This window comes from Pseudonaja textilis, chromosome 2 (genome assembly GCF_049901715.1).
Source record: "Pseudonaja textilis isolate UNSWEBS1 chromosome 2, rPseTex1.2, whole genome shotgun sequence".
Lineage (NCBI taxonomy): Eukaryota > Metazoa > Chordata > Lepidosauria > Squamata > Elapidae > Pseudonaja > Pseudonaja textilis.
The window spans coordinates 98,369,757-98,387,034 of NC_141991.1; the positions used below are offsets into that span (position 1 = coordinate 98,369,757).

Below are 17,278 nucleotides of genomic sequence, written 5' to 3' on the forward strand. Positions count from 1 at the left end.
TAGGCAGAGGGATGGGAAATCATATCTCACAGGCGCACCAAGGTATTTACTCCTCAATCATAACATGATGCAGTCTGGCTGAGCAAGTCAAGGCCATATCCAACAGACACTAGCAATGCCTGGAGGGAGTGACTTCTGCAATCCGCAAAATTATCTCGTTGGGGAATGTGATTGGTGACACACTTTGTTGGGAGGTGGAAACAGGGTCAGAGGCAGAGGCAGAGCACGAAGGGGGTGAAATCAGAGTTGGCTTCACCTACGTAATGCTGACATGGTGCTCCTAATAAAAGACTGGATTTTTATTGCCAGTTGGCTTGAGACTCTTAATTGTGTTAGGGCACTGGTCGGAACCCTGACAATAGAGATAGAGATAGAGAGAAAGAATCTTCTTGATATAGTTAGCATTCTTCTTTGTATCCCACAAACTGCAAATTGCCTTGCTAATTGTTTTAAAGGTCATGTCACCCTGATTTCATCTTTGTATCATTCCCATCTCACCATGGAGACAGTTTAGATTTGTGTTGCTCTTCTAGTTTCACAACAGTGTTTTCAGCTGCTCCCAATGCAAGTTGTGTTGTAAAAATGAGCTACCATATCTCACCGACAATATGAGGCTAGAATGTGCTCAATCCTAACTGTCCACTTTAGGGTACTACAAATCTACCTCCTGCCCTTGGCCCTCTTTCTATGGTCATTTTAGTTTGGGCTGCAAAAGACACTGAGGATTTGGATTCTGCAGAGGCAATTGCTTTGAAAACCACTGGTTAGGAATTAAATGAGTTCCTTATATGTAGCACCCTTCTGGAAGAACTGTGGACTTGTTTTTCAAATGTGTTTAATGTTTGGTGAAAGGACAGCACACTTTCTTTAAACAACAGAAGCAAGAAACCAAGGGAAAGAGTTGGTTCTTGCTATTTCTGTCACAAATAGGGCATTGCATCAAGGTGTATATTCCACCGTGTATTACTTTGAGGCAGTGGTGGAATTCAAATTTTTTTTTTTACTACCAGTTCTGTGGGCATGGCTTGGTGGGTGTGGTGTGGCTTGGTGGGCATGTCTTGGTGGGCATGACAGGGGAAGGATACTGTAAAATTTCCATTCCCTCCACACTCCTGGGGGAAGGTTACTGCAAAATCACCTTCCCTCCCCACCCCACTCGCCTGATTTCCAGCTCTGTTCCCCTGTGCAGGGCAACCAAAGAAAACCCAGCTGAACATCTGGGACTCGGGAGGCAGAGAATAGATGGGAGCAGGACCAGTCAGAGGTGGCATTTGCTGGTTCTCCGAACTACTCAAAATTTCCACTACCGGTTCTCCAGAACTGCTCAGAACCTGCAGAATACCACCTCTGCTTTGGGGGACACTTCATCTATCTTCTTCTCCTTCTCCTTCTTCCTTCTCCTCCCCCTTCTTCTACGACCACCTCCTCCTCCTCCTCCTCCTAGTATATTCCTGCAGGTGCAGGGTCTGCTTCATCAGGGACAATTCATCTATCTTTATGCTATTGTATTTACTATACACTATTTCCATCTGTAGTCACTCACCACAAACAGTGCCACCTCTGTGTAACACTTACTACTTGGGGATATAGATGGTTGACGAGAGATCTGCCCATTTCCTTTTGGGTCCAAGTGAGAAGTCACAAATGCAATTGAGGGCAGAGGTCGAATCAAGAGGCAGCCTCCCTGATGCTCCTCACAACTAACCCATGACAGATAGACTTTTCCTTTAATCCTCTTCCCAGAATCGAGCTTGACTATGAGCTGCCATGGAATGCATCTATATAAATCACTTGCACAAGACCAGACAGGTGAACTCAGTGCACTGAGTGGGCCACCTGTAAGAACTCACCTCCTCTCCAGCCTTTGCTTTCCTGGGTTAAGAAGAGTGATCCTAGACATTTTCCTGCTAACTGATCAAATTTCAATGGAGGGGAAACCAAGGCCCACATTGAAACTGGAAAGATATAGCCATCAGGTATGGCTCTCATGACTGAAGCAGAAAGACTCTCATTACCAACTCAGAGTCACCAATGAAATGGGCAGCTACATAAATTGAATGAATAAAAAAAAGGAATTAAAAGGGGTGGGCTCTGCAATTGGAGCACAATATGCTTGCATACTATTCTGCCACTTTGAAGATCAGAGTATTTTAAGGCAATTGTGAGAAAGATCCTAACTCAAGAATCTTTGATTTGCAACATAAATTGTTCCAGGATCCCTTGTGATCATACTATTGGCCAATATGAGCTATGCCTTTCTATTTCAGCATAGATCAATCTGCTTTGATGGCTGTTTGTTGATTCAATCACCTGAATATTTTATCTGTTTGATCAGGAAAGGTCACAGCATAATATATCTTATACTCGGTATCAGTTCTCTTAATGCAATTATTTTCTCAAGAAACAAGGAAAGAAAGTGATAATTTCCCTTTATATCTAAAATTAGAATTAAGAATACTCAACTTAGAGATGCAGTGATTCCAGGAAGCCATATACTGAGAGCAGTCCTTTCAAACTCTGCCTGATACAGAAGCAATTTTCAAGAATTATGTATTCAATCCTTCAGGTCCCATAATACATTTATACATTTATTAGGATGTAATTAAAGTTTTACAGCCTTTCAGGTCAACTGGTCTTTCATTTAATAGCTTTGTCAAAGCATAGCTGGTTTGACAAGGAGTATAGATTAAAGAAAAATAAACTGATTAAGATGCAAGGAAAGGTTAAGCCTTCATTGGATAGCAGACGGTTTTCTCCTCACATTTGGCTTTTTAAGGAATATAAAACCTACTCTTCAGGAAGGGAAAAAAACTTCCTTTATCATGATAGTTAGAAAAGGAAGGATTAACTTTAACTGAAGGCAATGACAGGAGATATTGGAGTTTCTTTTTATCATGAATTAATGAAGTTCGCAAAAGTTTTTCCATTTTTCATCACTGTACACTAGATAAGAATTCAAACAGAGAACAATTAATAGAATTCATACTTTTATTGAGCAAAGAAACTGGAGGCAACTTGCCATCAAAGCGGCTTAGGAGCCATCAGTTAAGCAATTTTGCAGCACCGGGCTGAAGTCCAGTCAATATTGGCACATTGGCAGTGACAAATTAAGTCTTGACGAATATCCCAAGACCCACAAGCCATTCCACAGGCACATGAAGTTGGTAGAAAACCTAGGAAATAAAATGAAAATGGAAAGAAAGTTAGAAAAGATGAAAGTTATACAGACCTGTGTTACTTCATTTGAGTGTTTGGAACAATTGTGATATAAATGCCAAACTAAGTGGATTCCTTCAGCAGTCTAGCTTAGTTTACATTTTGTACCCATGCATGCACAAGGCAAACAGATGTCAGAAAAGGGGGTTTGATAGAGGGGATTTTTTCCCCACCCAATCCTCTTCTCTTAGCTCCTGATCTTCTCCCACAAGTTATTAGTTCTCACCTGAAGGACAAGCGACAAAAGCACCTCGAGCAGACACATTTTGGCAAACCAGTTGGAGCTTTGACAGATATGAAGGCACTGGGGAATGAAACCAATAGTTATTATTAACACATGCATCTTTAATCAACAGGATTCTTTATTTCTGTTTTGCAATCATTTGTCTCACTGGCTTTTGTTTTGCTCTTTTCCTTTTGGATTCATTCTCAAGAAAGCAGAGATATATTCTGCATATTCATGTAGAGAAAACAATTATTAGCTCATCATCAAACTTAGCATGTTTTATAATGGATAAGAGAAAAGAGATGAAATCTGAAGGTCCTAAACGAAGAGTAGAGGTAAAATAAATATTTTTATTGTGCCTACAGGAGAGTTATGAAGAAAAACTATTGAATGTCAAGAGAAACTAGACAGTTCTGAGCAGATGAGAGATCACATGAAAAACATTTTTCAGGCTCTGTTTTGGCATGGGTGACATGATTCCTTCCTACAAGGATAATTTATTCTATTCTGTCTATATGAACGCACTGTGTCTAAAATATGTTATGGAAAGGTGATCCTAAAAACTAATAATAAAAATTATTATTAAATATGGAGGGCCATGAATTGAATTTTGTATATTGGCTACACACCTCCCAGATGGAAGAAGCTGGTCCCTCAAAAAATCAGCAAACCCATGTGCCAACAGAGAACAGACTGTTGCAGGCTGCCTCTCCCATGCACAGCAACAGGCTCCATATTGCCTACATGAAGCACCTGATGATAGGAGAGGAGGGGGAAAGCGCCACTTTTGGAGGAGTGTCTAAATTCATCCTCTGGCTGTATCAGCTGCAGAGGGACAATGGAGGCGTAGGTTGTGGCTTGTGGACCCAACCTCTAGAAATGAATAGTGAACCATCCTGATACCAGGGCAAGGAAGCTGTGTGGATTCACTCTTTGACACCCTGTGTTTAACTGTTTCAGATTTCACTTTTTTAAAGTCAGCCTTTACTCCCACATAAAATGAAAGAAAATCATTAACCACATGAACAAATTCAATATACCTGCAATACTACTTTTCCTTCCTTTTTATTATTTGCTCAGGATTAGACAGGAGATGTATCTCCCATGTCTAAGCAGGTGATGTATACAATAAATCTCTGTTCACAAATATGCTGTTCTAGTGATTAAGTAATGGAACCAGTTGTCGGATTCAAATAATTTAACAACCGATTCTCTGCCCTAATGACAGTGCAAAAATTGCCCCAGCTCTACAATACTGTGATCTTTTTAATGACCTTTCATTTTTTAACTAGAGCAGTGCTGAAAGGATTTAAAAAGCAAATTCAAACATTCCTTTTATTCTATTTAATCAATTTTGCCAAATATCTCCCCAACTCACAATAAAATAACACTGTTCCAATATTTGAGGGACTCCTACAAAAATGAGGGGTCGGGGGGAGGTCAATCTATTTTCCAAAGCACCAAAAGGCACAACAAGAAACAATGGATGGAAACTAACCAAAGAGAGAAGCAATTTAGGACTAAGGAGAAATTTCCTAAGAGTGAGATCAATCAACCAAACGAAGCTGTGGGTGCTCCGTCACTAGAGGCTTTCAAAAAGAGGTGGGATAACTCTTTGTCTGAAATGATATAGGGTCTCCTGCTCGATCAGGGAGTTGGACTAGAAGACCTCTGAGGTCCCTTCCAACTCTATTTTTCTGTGTTCTCTATGTTCTAAATTGGGTGTTTCATAGCAGAAGCAATACAGCTGGCTGGAGCACACATGAATTAAGTTCAGGGCCTTGTATGATCAAGCTGCGTCATTGTTCCATCCTGTATCGTTTTCCCCCAGGAAGAAACAAGAAGTGGCCAACACTGCAGCAGCTATGAAAGGTCCTGGGGAAGTCCAGGGAGTATCAGCTGATCACAGAAGTGTTACTTAATACCTTTTATAATGAAAATGTTCATAATCTTGTCCTTCTTTCTGACGGGAAGAGGTAAATCCTATCCCTAGATGGATTTCCTGAGTGTTTTCCTGCACGAAGCCTATCAGTTTCTATTGTTTATTCAAGGTGTGTGCTGGCTGCATTCCTGAGGTTTTGTTATCGCAACTAAGTATTTTTGTGTTGTGGGTCTTGGCTGTCTGCCCAGAGCTATTAAGTGAAGGGAGAGAGAAAAAGAAGGAAAAACCCTCTCTTGCACTTTATTTTCAGCAGGTTTGTGAAACTGCACAAAAAGTTAGTTACCAGTTCAATTGCGCTGATGTGAACCAGCTGAATCCCACCACTGCATGGAACCAGATTATCTGAGAAATATCTTCTTCCAATTTCATCCACCTGCCCCACATGGATAGGCAGGGAAGGCATGTTATTAATTCTTTTTGATTAAACACCTTTGACTGGCAGGGTCCAGGAAGACCGCCTTCTCTGCAGTTGTCCCCATCCGATGGATCAGCTTATCCCCAGAGGCAAGGCAAATCCCCACTCTCCAGGCCTTCTGGAAGATCATTAAGATCCTGCTATGCCAAATTATCTGCATGTCCAAGGGAGCTTTGTAACCCTGGAGGTGGTTGGTGGGTTGAAATTGCTCACTCTGCCTTTTTTACTTTGTAATTGTAATTGTTTTAATCTGCTTTTTAACTTGTTTTACCTATAGATTTTGTATCATTTTACTGTTTATTCTGTAAACTGGCCAGAGTCATGCAAGTGTGATGAAGAGTATAGAAATTTATAAGCAAATACAAAAACCAGGAAACTGAGAGTTTCAATCCTGCCTTAATATGGAAGCCAGTTGGGTGAACTTGGGCCAGTCACTTTCTCAGCCAACTCAAGCCACAGGATTGTCGTTGTGAGGAAAATAGGAGGAGGAAGGAGTATGAGGTATGTTTACCACTTTGTGTTATTTAAAGTTATTAATAAAGGAGGGATATAAATAAGCAACAACAAAATTAAAAATTAAATACCTGAAGAATTAATTATTTTCTTAGTCTTCAGTTCAATCACGTTATCAATTTCACATGTCTGACTATTTGCATATTTTTCAAAAAGCAAGACGGTAAACAGCAGGAATATGAAGAGTTTCTTCATCTTAATGATGCAGAACTTCCTGAAGAGAAAAAAATGTAATCGTTCACTCTGGCATGGTACTTTTAGAGTCCCTTTATTTCTATATCTTTCTTCCCCACGCCTATTTACTTTACCCAGTGAGAGTACCCATTCAGAGAAAATATATTAGCAATAGCACTTAGACTGATATACTGCTTTGCATTGTTTTATAGCCCTCTCTAAGCAGTTTAGATATCATTAGAAAGTAATATGTATGTTTGTATGTATAAATGGATTAAACAAAAAATTAAGTGCTACAACTTTGGGTTGTAAATCAGTTATTTCTGTAGGACTGGAACTTGCTTCACTTCTCAACTGGAGAACATCAGGATATCCAACAGTTGTCATCTCCAGGAGGCAGCATTGTGTTTGGGGTGTGTGTGTGCATGATTTCCATCTTTGGGGCATTAAAAGTGGTGTATGGGAATAGAAAATCTCTGGAAGGAAAACTCTTTGCCTTTGCCCAATTAAACTATAACCCTCTCCATCATCCCTGCCAGTGTCTGCAATTAAGGAAAATATTAATTAAATGCAATATCTGGGAAAATTATTAAAGTACTTATAAATTCACCAATGAACAAAGATCTCAGAGATAAGGATCTCTTAACATAAATCATTTTTTTGTTTTTGTTTTGTTTTTGTTTATCAATGCTACTTGAACAATCATATCATTGTCATATAAATTCTTGCAGCTTCATCTGTCATTCTTCTATTTAATAAGATGTAGGTGATTGCAACCGGGAAGAATGTTGACTATTATGGGCCTAATGATGGAATTTCCTCTCAGGCAGGAAAACCTATATTTTCCTGACACAGGATTGCTTCCAGCCTGTGAAAATTCTTGCATATTGACTTCTCTGAATTTTTAGTTCACCAAAATATAGCTATGCTGGGTTCTTTCAAAGATATTGCAGTTGAAATTTTAATATTTTTAGTGGATGGAAACTGAACAAGGAGAGATTTAACCTGGAAATAAGGAGAAACATTCTGACAGTGAGAATAATCAACCAGTGGAACAGCTTAGAACTTGTGGGAACACCATCACTTGAGACTTTCAAGAAAAGATTGGACTGTCATTTGTCAGAAATGGTGTAGGGTCTCCCACTTGGGCGGGGGTTTGGACTAGATGACCCACAAGGTCCCTTCCAACTCTAATTATCTGTTATCTGTTATCTGCTTTTTAAAATTATTATTGCATTTTAATATTCTGTTGCTATAAATCAGCCAGAAAACATTAGGTAGGCTACCAATATGGTAAAATAACAAAATGTATAACCACTAGATTCCCTGAAAAAAATTAAAATGATTTCTTTAGTCAGGATCAATATGAATCTGTAGCAAAGTCCAAATAAACCATGCCAGATATTTCAGTTCGTAAGCCAACAGTTCTACTGAGTTTTTAACTGGCAATTACAGCATTTCATCCATTTGTTATCTCAAATTAATCTTCTATAAAGAAAAGTCAAATCAACAAACAAGCAATCTGTAACTTGGTAATGCAATTAGAAGCCCCTTGGTGGGATGGATTTTGAGATAAACATACAGGACTGTAGATACATTATGTCCTGAGAATAGCTTCCTGTTCTTGTCTTTCTCTTACCAAAAGAAGTACAAACTTACCTTTAAGAGGGATTATTTTTTCTTCACAAAATATTCTGTGCTCTGAACAAATTACCTACCTTTAAATACCATAGAGTTGCCCACCCTTTTTCACCTGATTGGCCTAAATGGTTCAAGAGGGGGTTCTCTCCTCCCCTTATCTACGTGACAGTAGCTCTTTTAAATTCTGCTGTATAGTGCAGTGTTGGTGTGATGTCGGGGGTTTTTGGTTCAATGTGTGGAGGGTGAAGGATGTGTGTTTGTGTTTATTTTCATGGTCATGATCATGATGTGCACTGAAGATGGTGTTTGATTTCGTTGTACAAGGTGCAATGACAATAAAGTAAACTAAACAAACCATTCTTATCTGCAGCAGGAACATTATTTTTAATTATTCTCACGTACCTGGCCGATGTCCTGGTTTGGTCAATATTGAGCCACAGAGCAGGAAGTAGTGAAAGTCAAAGAGTTTACCTAAGGCAGATTATGATAACTCCAGTGACTAATTTAATCAGGATAGCCTTGGTAAGATTAGGATTATTTCCTCTAACATTAACAATTTTATGCATTTGAAAATGAAAGCTCTATTTGTCTGCGCTCCACTGCCACTTGTCAGCTGGTTGCTCAACAGCTGATCACCTGTGGATTGGGCCTCCAGTTGGGAGAGAAGGCTGCTGCTGTGAGAGGTCCGGGACGCCTGGGATGTGCTGGCCAGCTGTTGAGCTGATCAAGGGTGGTGGAGTGCAGCACCCAGAAGTCCTGCTGCTGCAGCTGCAGCCTCACCCATCGCTCCCATGGCTTGCGTGGCTCCCCCGGCTTTGTGTGGCTGCTTCACTGGTCGATTATAGACCCCTACCCACCCACTAGGTATGGTGAGCCTCGGTTCGGGGCTCAACACTGTATGAATGAATGGAAATAAAGTAGTTCTTAGCATATGACCACAATTTTGCTGCTAAGCAAGGTGATTTTTACGTAAGTCAGGCCCAATTTTGCCAGGGTTGTGAAGAAATCAATGTAGTTGGTAAGTGAATTTTTAGGAGTTACGGTTTTCCCCATTGACTTTGCCGGTTGCAAATGGCAATCCCAGGATCCCAGCATGCTGCAATCATCATAAATATATGCCGGTTGCCAAGCTCCCAAATGCTGATCATGTGACCACAGGGGTGCTCCAGCAGTTGTAAGTGGAAGGACTGATCATAAGTCCATTTTTTCAGTGTTGTTGTAACTTCAAACTGTTGTTAAATGAACGGTTGTAAGTTGAGGACTACTGATATCATTATTTTCAACTCTAACCAGACAAATAGAGCTTTCATATTCAAATGCATAAAATTGTTAATCTTAAAGGAAATATCCTAATCTTGCCAAGGCTCTCCTGTTTAGATTAGTCACTGGAGTTATCATAATCTGCCTTAGGTAAACTCTTTGACTTTCACTACTTCCTGCTCTGTGGCTCAATATTGACCAAATCAATATCAATGCTACTTGAACAATCATATCATTGTCATATAAATTCTTGCAGCTTCATCTGTCATTCTTCTATTTAATAAGATGTAGGTGATTGCAACCGGGAAGAATGTTGACTATTATGGGCCTAATGATGGAATTTCCTCTCAGGCAGGAAAACCTATATTTTCCTGACACAGGATTGCTTCCAGCCTGTGAAAATTCTTGCATATTGACTTCTCTGAATTTTTAGTTCACCAAAATATAGCTATGCTGGGTTCTTTCAAAGATATTGCAGTTGAAATTTTAATATTTTTAGTGGATGGAAACTGAACAAGGAGAGATTTAACCTGGAAATAAGGAGAAACATTCTGACAGTGAGAACAATCAACCAGTGGAACAGCTTAGAACTTGTGGGAGCACCATCACTTGAGACTTTCAAGAAAAGATTGGACTGTCATTTGTCAGAAATGGTGTAGGGTCTCCCACTTGGGCGGGGGTTTGGACTAGATGACCCACAAGGTCCCTTCCAACTCTAATTATCTGTTATCTGTTATCTGCTTTTTAAAATTATTATTGCATTTTAATATTCTGTTGTTATAAATCAGCCAGAAAACATTAGGTAGGCTACCAATATGGTAAAATAACAAAATGTATAACCACTAGATTCCCTGAAAAAAATTAAAATGATTTCTTTAGTCAGGAGCAATATGAATCTGTAGCAAAGTCCAAATAAACCATGCCAGATATTTCAGTTCGTAAGCCAACAGTTCTACTGAGTTTTTAACTGGCAATTACAGCATTTTATCCATTTGTTATCTCAAATTAATCTTCTATAAAGAAAAGTCAAATCAACAAACAAGCAATCTGTAACTTGGTAATGCAATTAGAAGCCCCTTGGTGGGATGGATTTTGAGATAAACATACAGGACTGTAGATACATTATGTCCTGAGAATAGCTTCCTGTTCTTGTCTTCTCTTTCCCTTACCAAAAGAAGTACAAACTTACCTTTAAGAGGGATTATTTTTTCCTCACAAAATATTCTGTGCTCTGAACAAATTACCTACCTTTAAATACCATAGAGTTGCCCACCCTTTTTCACCTGATTGGCCTAAATGGTTCAAGAGTGGGTTCTCTCCTCCCCTTATCTACGTGACAGTAGCTCTTTTAAATTCTGCTGTATAGTGCAGTGTTGGTGTGATGTCGGGGTTTTTTGGTTCAATGTGTGGAGGGTGAAGGATGTGTGTTTGTGTTTATTTTCAGGGTCATGATCATGATGTGCACTGAAGATGGTGTTTGATTTCGTTGTATAAGGTGCAATGACAATAAAGTAAACTAAACAAACCATTCTTATCTGCAGCAGGAACATTATTTTTAATTATTCTCACGTACCTGGGCGACGTCCTGGTTTGGTCAATATTGAGCCACAGAGCAGGAAGTAGTGAAAGTCAAAGAGTTTACCTAAGGCAGATTATGATAACTCCAGTGACTAATTTAATCAGGGTAGCCTTGGTAAGATTAGGATTATTTCCTCTAAGATTAACAATTTTATGCATTTGAAAATGAAAGCTCTATTTGTCTGCGCTCCACTGCCACTTGTCAGCTGGTTGCTCAACAGCTGATCGCCTGTGGATTGGGCCTCCAGTTGGGAGAGAAGGCTGCTGCTGTGAGAGGTCCGGGACGCCTGGGATGTGCTGGCCAGCTGTTGAGCTGATCAAGGGGTGGTGGAGTGCAGCACCCAGAAGTCCTGCTGCTGCAGCTGCAGCCTCACCCATCGCTCCCATGGCTTGCGTGGCTCCCGGCTTTGTGTGGCTGCTTCACTGGTCGATTATAGACCCCTACCCACCCACTAGGTATGGTGAGCCTCGGTTCGGGGCTCAACACTGTATGAATGAATGGAAATAAAGTAGTTCTTAGCATATGACCACAATTTTTGCTGCTAAGCAAGGTGATTTTTACGTAAGTCAGGCCCAATTTTGCCAGGGTTGTGAAGAAATCAATGTAGTTGGTAAGTGAATTTTTAGGAGTTACGGTTTTCCCCATTGACTTTGCCGGTTGCAAATGGCAATCCCAGGATCCCAGCATGCTGCAATCATCATAAATATATGCCGGTTGCCAAGCTCCCAAATGCTGATCATGTGACCACAGGGGTGCTCCAGCAGTTGTAAGTGGAAGGACTGATCATAAGTCCATTTTTTCAGTGTTGTTGTAACTTCAAACTGTTGTTAAATGAACGGTTGTAAGTTGAGGACTACTGATATCATTATTTTCAACTCTAACCAGACAAATAGAGCTTTCATATTCAAATGCATAAAATTGTTAATCTTAAAGGAAATATCCTAATCTTGCCAAGGCTCTCCTGTTTAGATTAGTCACTGGAGTTAGCATAATCTGCCTTAGGTAAACTCTTTGACTTTCACTACTTCCTGCTCTGTGGCTCAATATTAAAGGTAAGTTTGTACTTCTTTTGGTAAGGGAAAGAGAAGAAAAGAACAGGAAGCTATTCTCAGGACATAATGTATCTATAGTCCTGTATGTTTATCTCAAAATCCATCCCACCAAGGGGCTTCTAATTGCATTACCAAGTTACAGATTGCTTGTTTGTTGATTTGACTTTTCTTTATAGAAGATTAATTTGAGATAACAAATGGATGAAATGCTGTAATTGCCAGTTAAAAACTCAGTAGAACTGTTGGCTTACGAACTGAAATATCTGGCATGGTTTATTTGGACTTTGCTACAGATTCATATTGCTCCTGACTAAAGAAATCATTTTAATTTTTTTCAGGGAATCTAGTGGTTATACATTTTGTTATTTTACCATATTGGTAGCCTACCTAATGTTTTCTGGCTGATTTATAACAACAGAATATTAAAATGCAATAATAATTTTAAAAAGCAGATAACAGATAACAGATAATTAGAGTTGGAAGGGACCTTGTGGGTCATCTAGTCCAAACCCCCGCCCAAGTGGGAGACCCTACACCATTTCTGACAAATGACAGTCCAATCTTTTCTTGAAAGTCTCAAGTGATGGTGCTCCCACAAGTTCTAAGCTGTTCCACTGGTTGATTGTTCTCACTGTCAGAATGTTTCTCCTTATTTCCAGGTTAAATCTCTCCTTGTTCAGTTTCCATCCACTAAAAATATTAAAATTTCAACTGCAATATCTTTGAAAGAACCCAGCATAGCTATATTTTGGTGAACTAAAAATTCAGAGAAGTCAATATGCAAGAATTTTCACAGGCTGGAAGCAATCCTGTGTCAGGAAAATATAGGTTTTCCTGCCTGAGAGGAAATTCCATCATTAGGCCCATAATAGTCAACATTCTTCCCGGTTGCAATCACCTACATCTTATTAAATAGAAGAATGACAGATGAAGCTGCAAGAATTTATATGACAATGATATGATTGTTCAAGTAGCATTGATATTGATTTGGTCAATATTGAGCCACAGAGCAGGAAGTAGTGAAAGTCAAAGAGTTTACCTAAGGCAGATTATGATAACTCCAGTGACTAATCTAAACAGGAGAGCCTTGGCAAGATTAGGATATTTCCTTTAAGATTAACAATTTTATGCATTTGAATATGAAAGCTCTATTTGTCTGGTTAGAGTTGAAAATAATGATATCAGTAGTCCTCAACTTACAACCGTTCATTTAACAACAGTTTGAAGTTACAACAACACTGAAAAAATGGACTTATGATCAGTCCTTCCACTTACAACTGCTAGAGCACCCCTGTGGTCACATGATCAGCATTTGGGAGCTTGGCAACCGGCATATATTTATGATGATTGCAGCATGCTGGGATCCTGGGATTGCCATTTGCAACCGGCAAAGTCAATGGGGAAAACCGTAACTCCTAAAAATTCACTTACCAACTACATTGATTTCTTCACAACCCTGGCAAAATTGGGCCTGACTTACGTAAAAATCACCTTGCTTAGCAGCAAAAATTGTGGTCATATGCTAAGAACTACTTTATTTCCATTCATTCATACAGTGTTGAGCCCCGAACCGAGGCTCACCATACCTAGTGGGTGGGTAGGGGTCTATAATCGACCAGTGAAGCAGCCACACAAAGCCGGGGGAGCCACGCAAGCCATGGGAGCGATGGGTGAGGCTGCAGCTGCAGCAGCAGGACTTCTGGGTGCTGCACTCCACCACCCCTTGATCAGCTCAACAGCTGGCCAGCACATCCCAGGCGTCCCGGACCTCTCACAGCAGCAGCCTTCTCTCCCAACTGGAGGCCCAATCCACAGGTGATCAGCTGTTGAGCAACCAGCTGACAAGTGGCAGTGGAGCGCAGACAAATAGAGCTTTCATTTTCAAATGCATAAAATTGTTAATCTTAGAGGAAATAATCCTAATCTTACCAAGGCTACCCTGATTAAATTAGTCACTGGAGTTATCATAATCTGCCTTAGGTAAACTCTTTGACTTTCACTACTTCCTGCTCTGTGGCTCAATATTGACCAAACCAGGACATCGCCCATGTTCCATAGTAAGCAGGCTTGTAGACCTGCAATCCAATTGGTCCAGGAAACCCGGGCCATGATTGGACGATATGAACTTCTCTGATTGGTTCACACGGGGCTTGCCGCGATTGGGTGAAACCAAGCGTGGCAAGCTTGAAAGACTGTCATAGGCTGCCTAGCCGCAGCCAGCCCTATATAAAGGGCTGCCGCGGCTGGGTTTGCCGTCTCAGAATTTGCCTCCTTAATAAAGAGCTGTTGTTCACTACTCGAGCCTCATGTCTCATTGGGACCCACGAGCCATACTTAACACTGGCGATGAGAATGGGATTCTGAGACAACAAGGTAGATTAGCACGTGGCAAATAGCACTAAGACGACCAGCAAAATGGCCAGCAGCGCCGCGCCGCCCGCACCATTCAACCCAGCCAGCGTGGACTGGGAGTCCTACATCGATCGCTTCCAAATGTTCTTGGAATCCAACAACTTAAAAGAAGCTACCGGCAGCAAGAAGCGAGCAGTCTTCTTAACGCATTGTGGGCCCGCTGTCTTTAAAATGGCCAAGGCATTAGTGAAGCCCGCAGATGTCAAGACGATGGATTGGGACACCCTAGCTCCCATCCTTCGCAACCACTACGCTCCAGCCGTACTGACGCTCATCCGAAGGCACGGTTTCTATCAGCGAGACCAGCGCGAGGGTGAGAGCATCAGTGAGTTCGTAACCAACCTAAGGAACCTAGGGGGCCTGTGCGGATTCGCTAACCTGGATGAGGCCATGCGTGACCGGGTCGTCCTTGGCCTGAAAGACCCGACGCTTCAAAGCAGGTTAATGGCCAAAGGGGACATCTCCCTCACTGACGCCTTAGCCGAAGCCACCGCAGCCGAAGCCACCCGAAAGTCAGCGGCGCGAATGCGGCATTCAAATGGAACTGACCGCCATTCAACCAGCGAGACGACCACCGCAACAGAAAAACCCGCAACCTCCACCCACCATGGTGACCTCGAATCCCCTTCTGACAGCGAAGAGGAAGAAATTCACAGACTTGAATCAGATCGCGAACGGCTAGACCGGCGCGGTCGTAAGTCAAGGTACCAGTGTGCCGGCTGTGGAGGAAATCACCCACGTTCCAAATGCAAATTCCTGGACACTGTTTGCCGTTTTTGCGAGAAACGAGGGCATATCGCTAAAGTATGCCGCAACAAAAGAGACTTCAGCCTCCGGCATCGAGGAAACAGCCCGAGAAGGCTAGATGGCACCCCCGCCAAAAACCAGGACCGCCCGACTGACAGCAGATGGAGCCGGGATAGCCAAACTAAGAAGTTCACAGATGCACCAAGAAGGGAAGAAATGCACCAAACAGTTATCATTGGCCACGCTTCACCATTAGACGCGCGGAAGATACGTGTTGAGGTCGCCATCGAAAACCAACCATGCACCATGGAAGTAGACTCTGGCTCCTACCTCTCTATGGTATCTTGGCAGACCATAAAATGCCTGATACCCACCATACGCCGCGAAAAACTGAACGACCAGAAACTGATTTTAAGAGATTATCAAGGAAACCGCATCCCAGTCGCTGGCACAGGACATTTCAAGATTTCTTTCAAAAACCATACCAGCATCCTACCACTCACAATTGTTGACAAGGACCACCCCAGCCTACTCGGTTTGCAATGGTTCGTACCCCTGGGGATCGAGATGGCAGGCATCAACCACACTGATGATGAAGACTGGGAAGCGACGTTCGTACGAGACTTCCAAGAGGTCTTCGATGACACCCTAGGCAAGTACAAGGGGTCCCCAATCTCCTTTAATATTAGCCCTGACATCGCTCCCATCTGCCTCAAACCGCGCCGAGTGCCATTTGCACTCCAGCCGAAAATAGATGAGCAATTAAATAAGCTCATAACGCAAGGCGTATTAGAACCCATCGACCATGCCCGATGGGAAACACCAATTGTCACCCCCATCAAACCAGATAGCTCCCTGAGAATTTGTGGAGACTACAAGGCCACCCTCAACCATGCTTTGCAGCAAAGTGCCTACCCTGTGCCAGTCGTCCAACATCTCCTACACTCACTGTGGGGTGGCAGAATCTTTGCAAAACTCGACCTGGCACAAGCCTATCAACAGCTGCCGGTTGATGCTGAAACCGCGGAAGCTCAAACTATCGTGACACATAGAGGGGCATTTAAATGCAACCGCCTCCAATTTGGAGTCAGCATCGCACCTGGGGTTTTCCAGAGCTTAATGGAAAGGCTGCTGCATGGAATTAAAGGAGTTGTACCCTATTTCAACGACGTTTTAGTAGCAGCCCCCAATAAGAAACAATTGGAAAAACGACTCAGGGCAGTCCTTCAAAAATTTAAAGACTCCGGCCTCAAGGTTAAAAAAGAAAAGTGTCAATTATGTACCGAAAAGGTTGAATTCCTCGGATACCTTCTTGACAAAAAGGGAATTAACCCCACTGACAAAAAACGAAAAGCCATCAAAGAAGCCCCCAGACCAAAAAACAAAACGGACCTCCAAGCATTCCTTGGACTTATTAATTTCGATAACATTTTCCTACCCCAGAAAGCGACTGTCGCAGAACCCTTGCATAGACTCCTCGACAAAAAGGCTTCCTGAATATGGGGACGGCGAGAAGAACATGCTTTCCAGCAAATAAAAAACCTCTTGACTTCAGACACAGTCCTCATGCAATACAACGAAACCCTACCGCTGACTGTCACTTGTGACGCATCTCCCTTCGGTGTTGGCGCAATCTTAAGCCATACCCTCCCATTGCATTGCCATACTCTCCCATTGCATTTTTTTCCAGAACCCTGTCCAAGCCGGAGAGGAACTACAGCCAGCTGGACAAAGAAGCCCTCGCCATCGTCTCAGCAGTAAAAAGATTCCACGAATACATTTATGGAAGGACATTTTTGATTATTACAGACCATAAACCCCTGCTTGGCATCTTGGTGGGTAACAACCCACTCCACACATCCTGTCACCTAGAATGACAAGATGGTCTGAATTTCTTGCCGCTTATAATTACCAATTAATACATCGCCCAGGCAAGACTATATCGTACGCCGATGCGTTAAGCCGCTCCCCCTTGCCAGACATGCAAGATGACCCAGCACCCACTTTACCAATTTTGCAAATAGAAACGTTATCCATGCCACCATTGACCGCCCAAGACATTGCCCACGAAACAAGGAAGGACAAACGCTTGGCGCGAATT

At 41.8% G+C, this 17,278-nt stretch overlaps 1 protein-coding gene across 3 annotated transcripts; it reads right to left on the reverse strand.

Moving 5' to 3' along the window:
- Nucleotides 1-2,974: 2,974 nt before the first annotated feature.
- On the reverse strand, nucleotides 2,975-10,628 carry RETN (resistin). 3 transcript variants are annotated; one of them, XM_087923078.1, is made up of 4 exons: nucleotides 10,577-10,628; nucleotides 6,384-6,526; nucleotides 3,443-3,520; nucleotides 2,975-3,173 (listed from the first exon to the last, which is right to left on the reverse strand). In XM_087923078.1, the coding sequence occupies exons 2-4, from the start codon at nucleotides 6,505-6,507 to the stop codon at nucleotides 3,046-3,048; spliced, it is 330 nt and encodes a 109-aa protein (XP_087779204.1). In that variant the 5' UTR covers nucleotides 6,508-6,526; nucleotides 10,577-10,628; the 3' UTR covers nucleotides 2,975-3,045. The 3 variants fall into 3 exon arrangements, with proteins under 3 accessions (XP_087779204.1, XP_087779205.1, XP_087779203.1); XM_087923079.1 differs by lacking the exon at nucleotides 10,577-10,628 and adding an exon at nucleotides 8,205-8,329; XM_087923077.1 differs by lacking the exon at nucleotides 10,577-10,628 and adding an exon at nucleotides 8,146-8,167.
- Nucleotides 10,629-17,278: the final 6,650 nt, after the last annotated feature.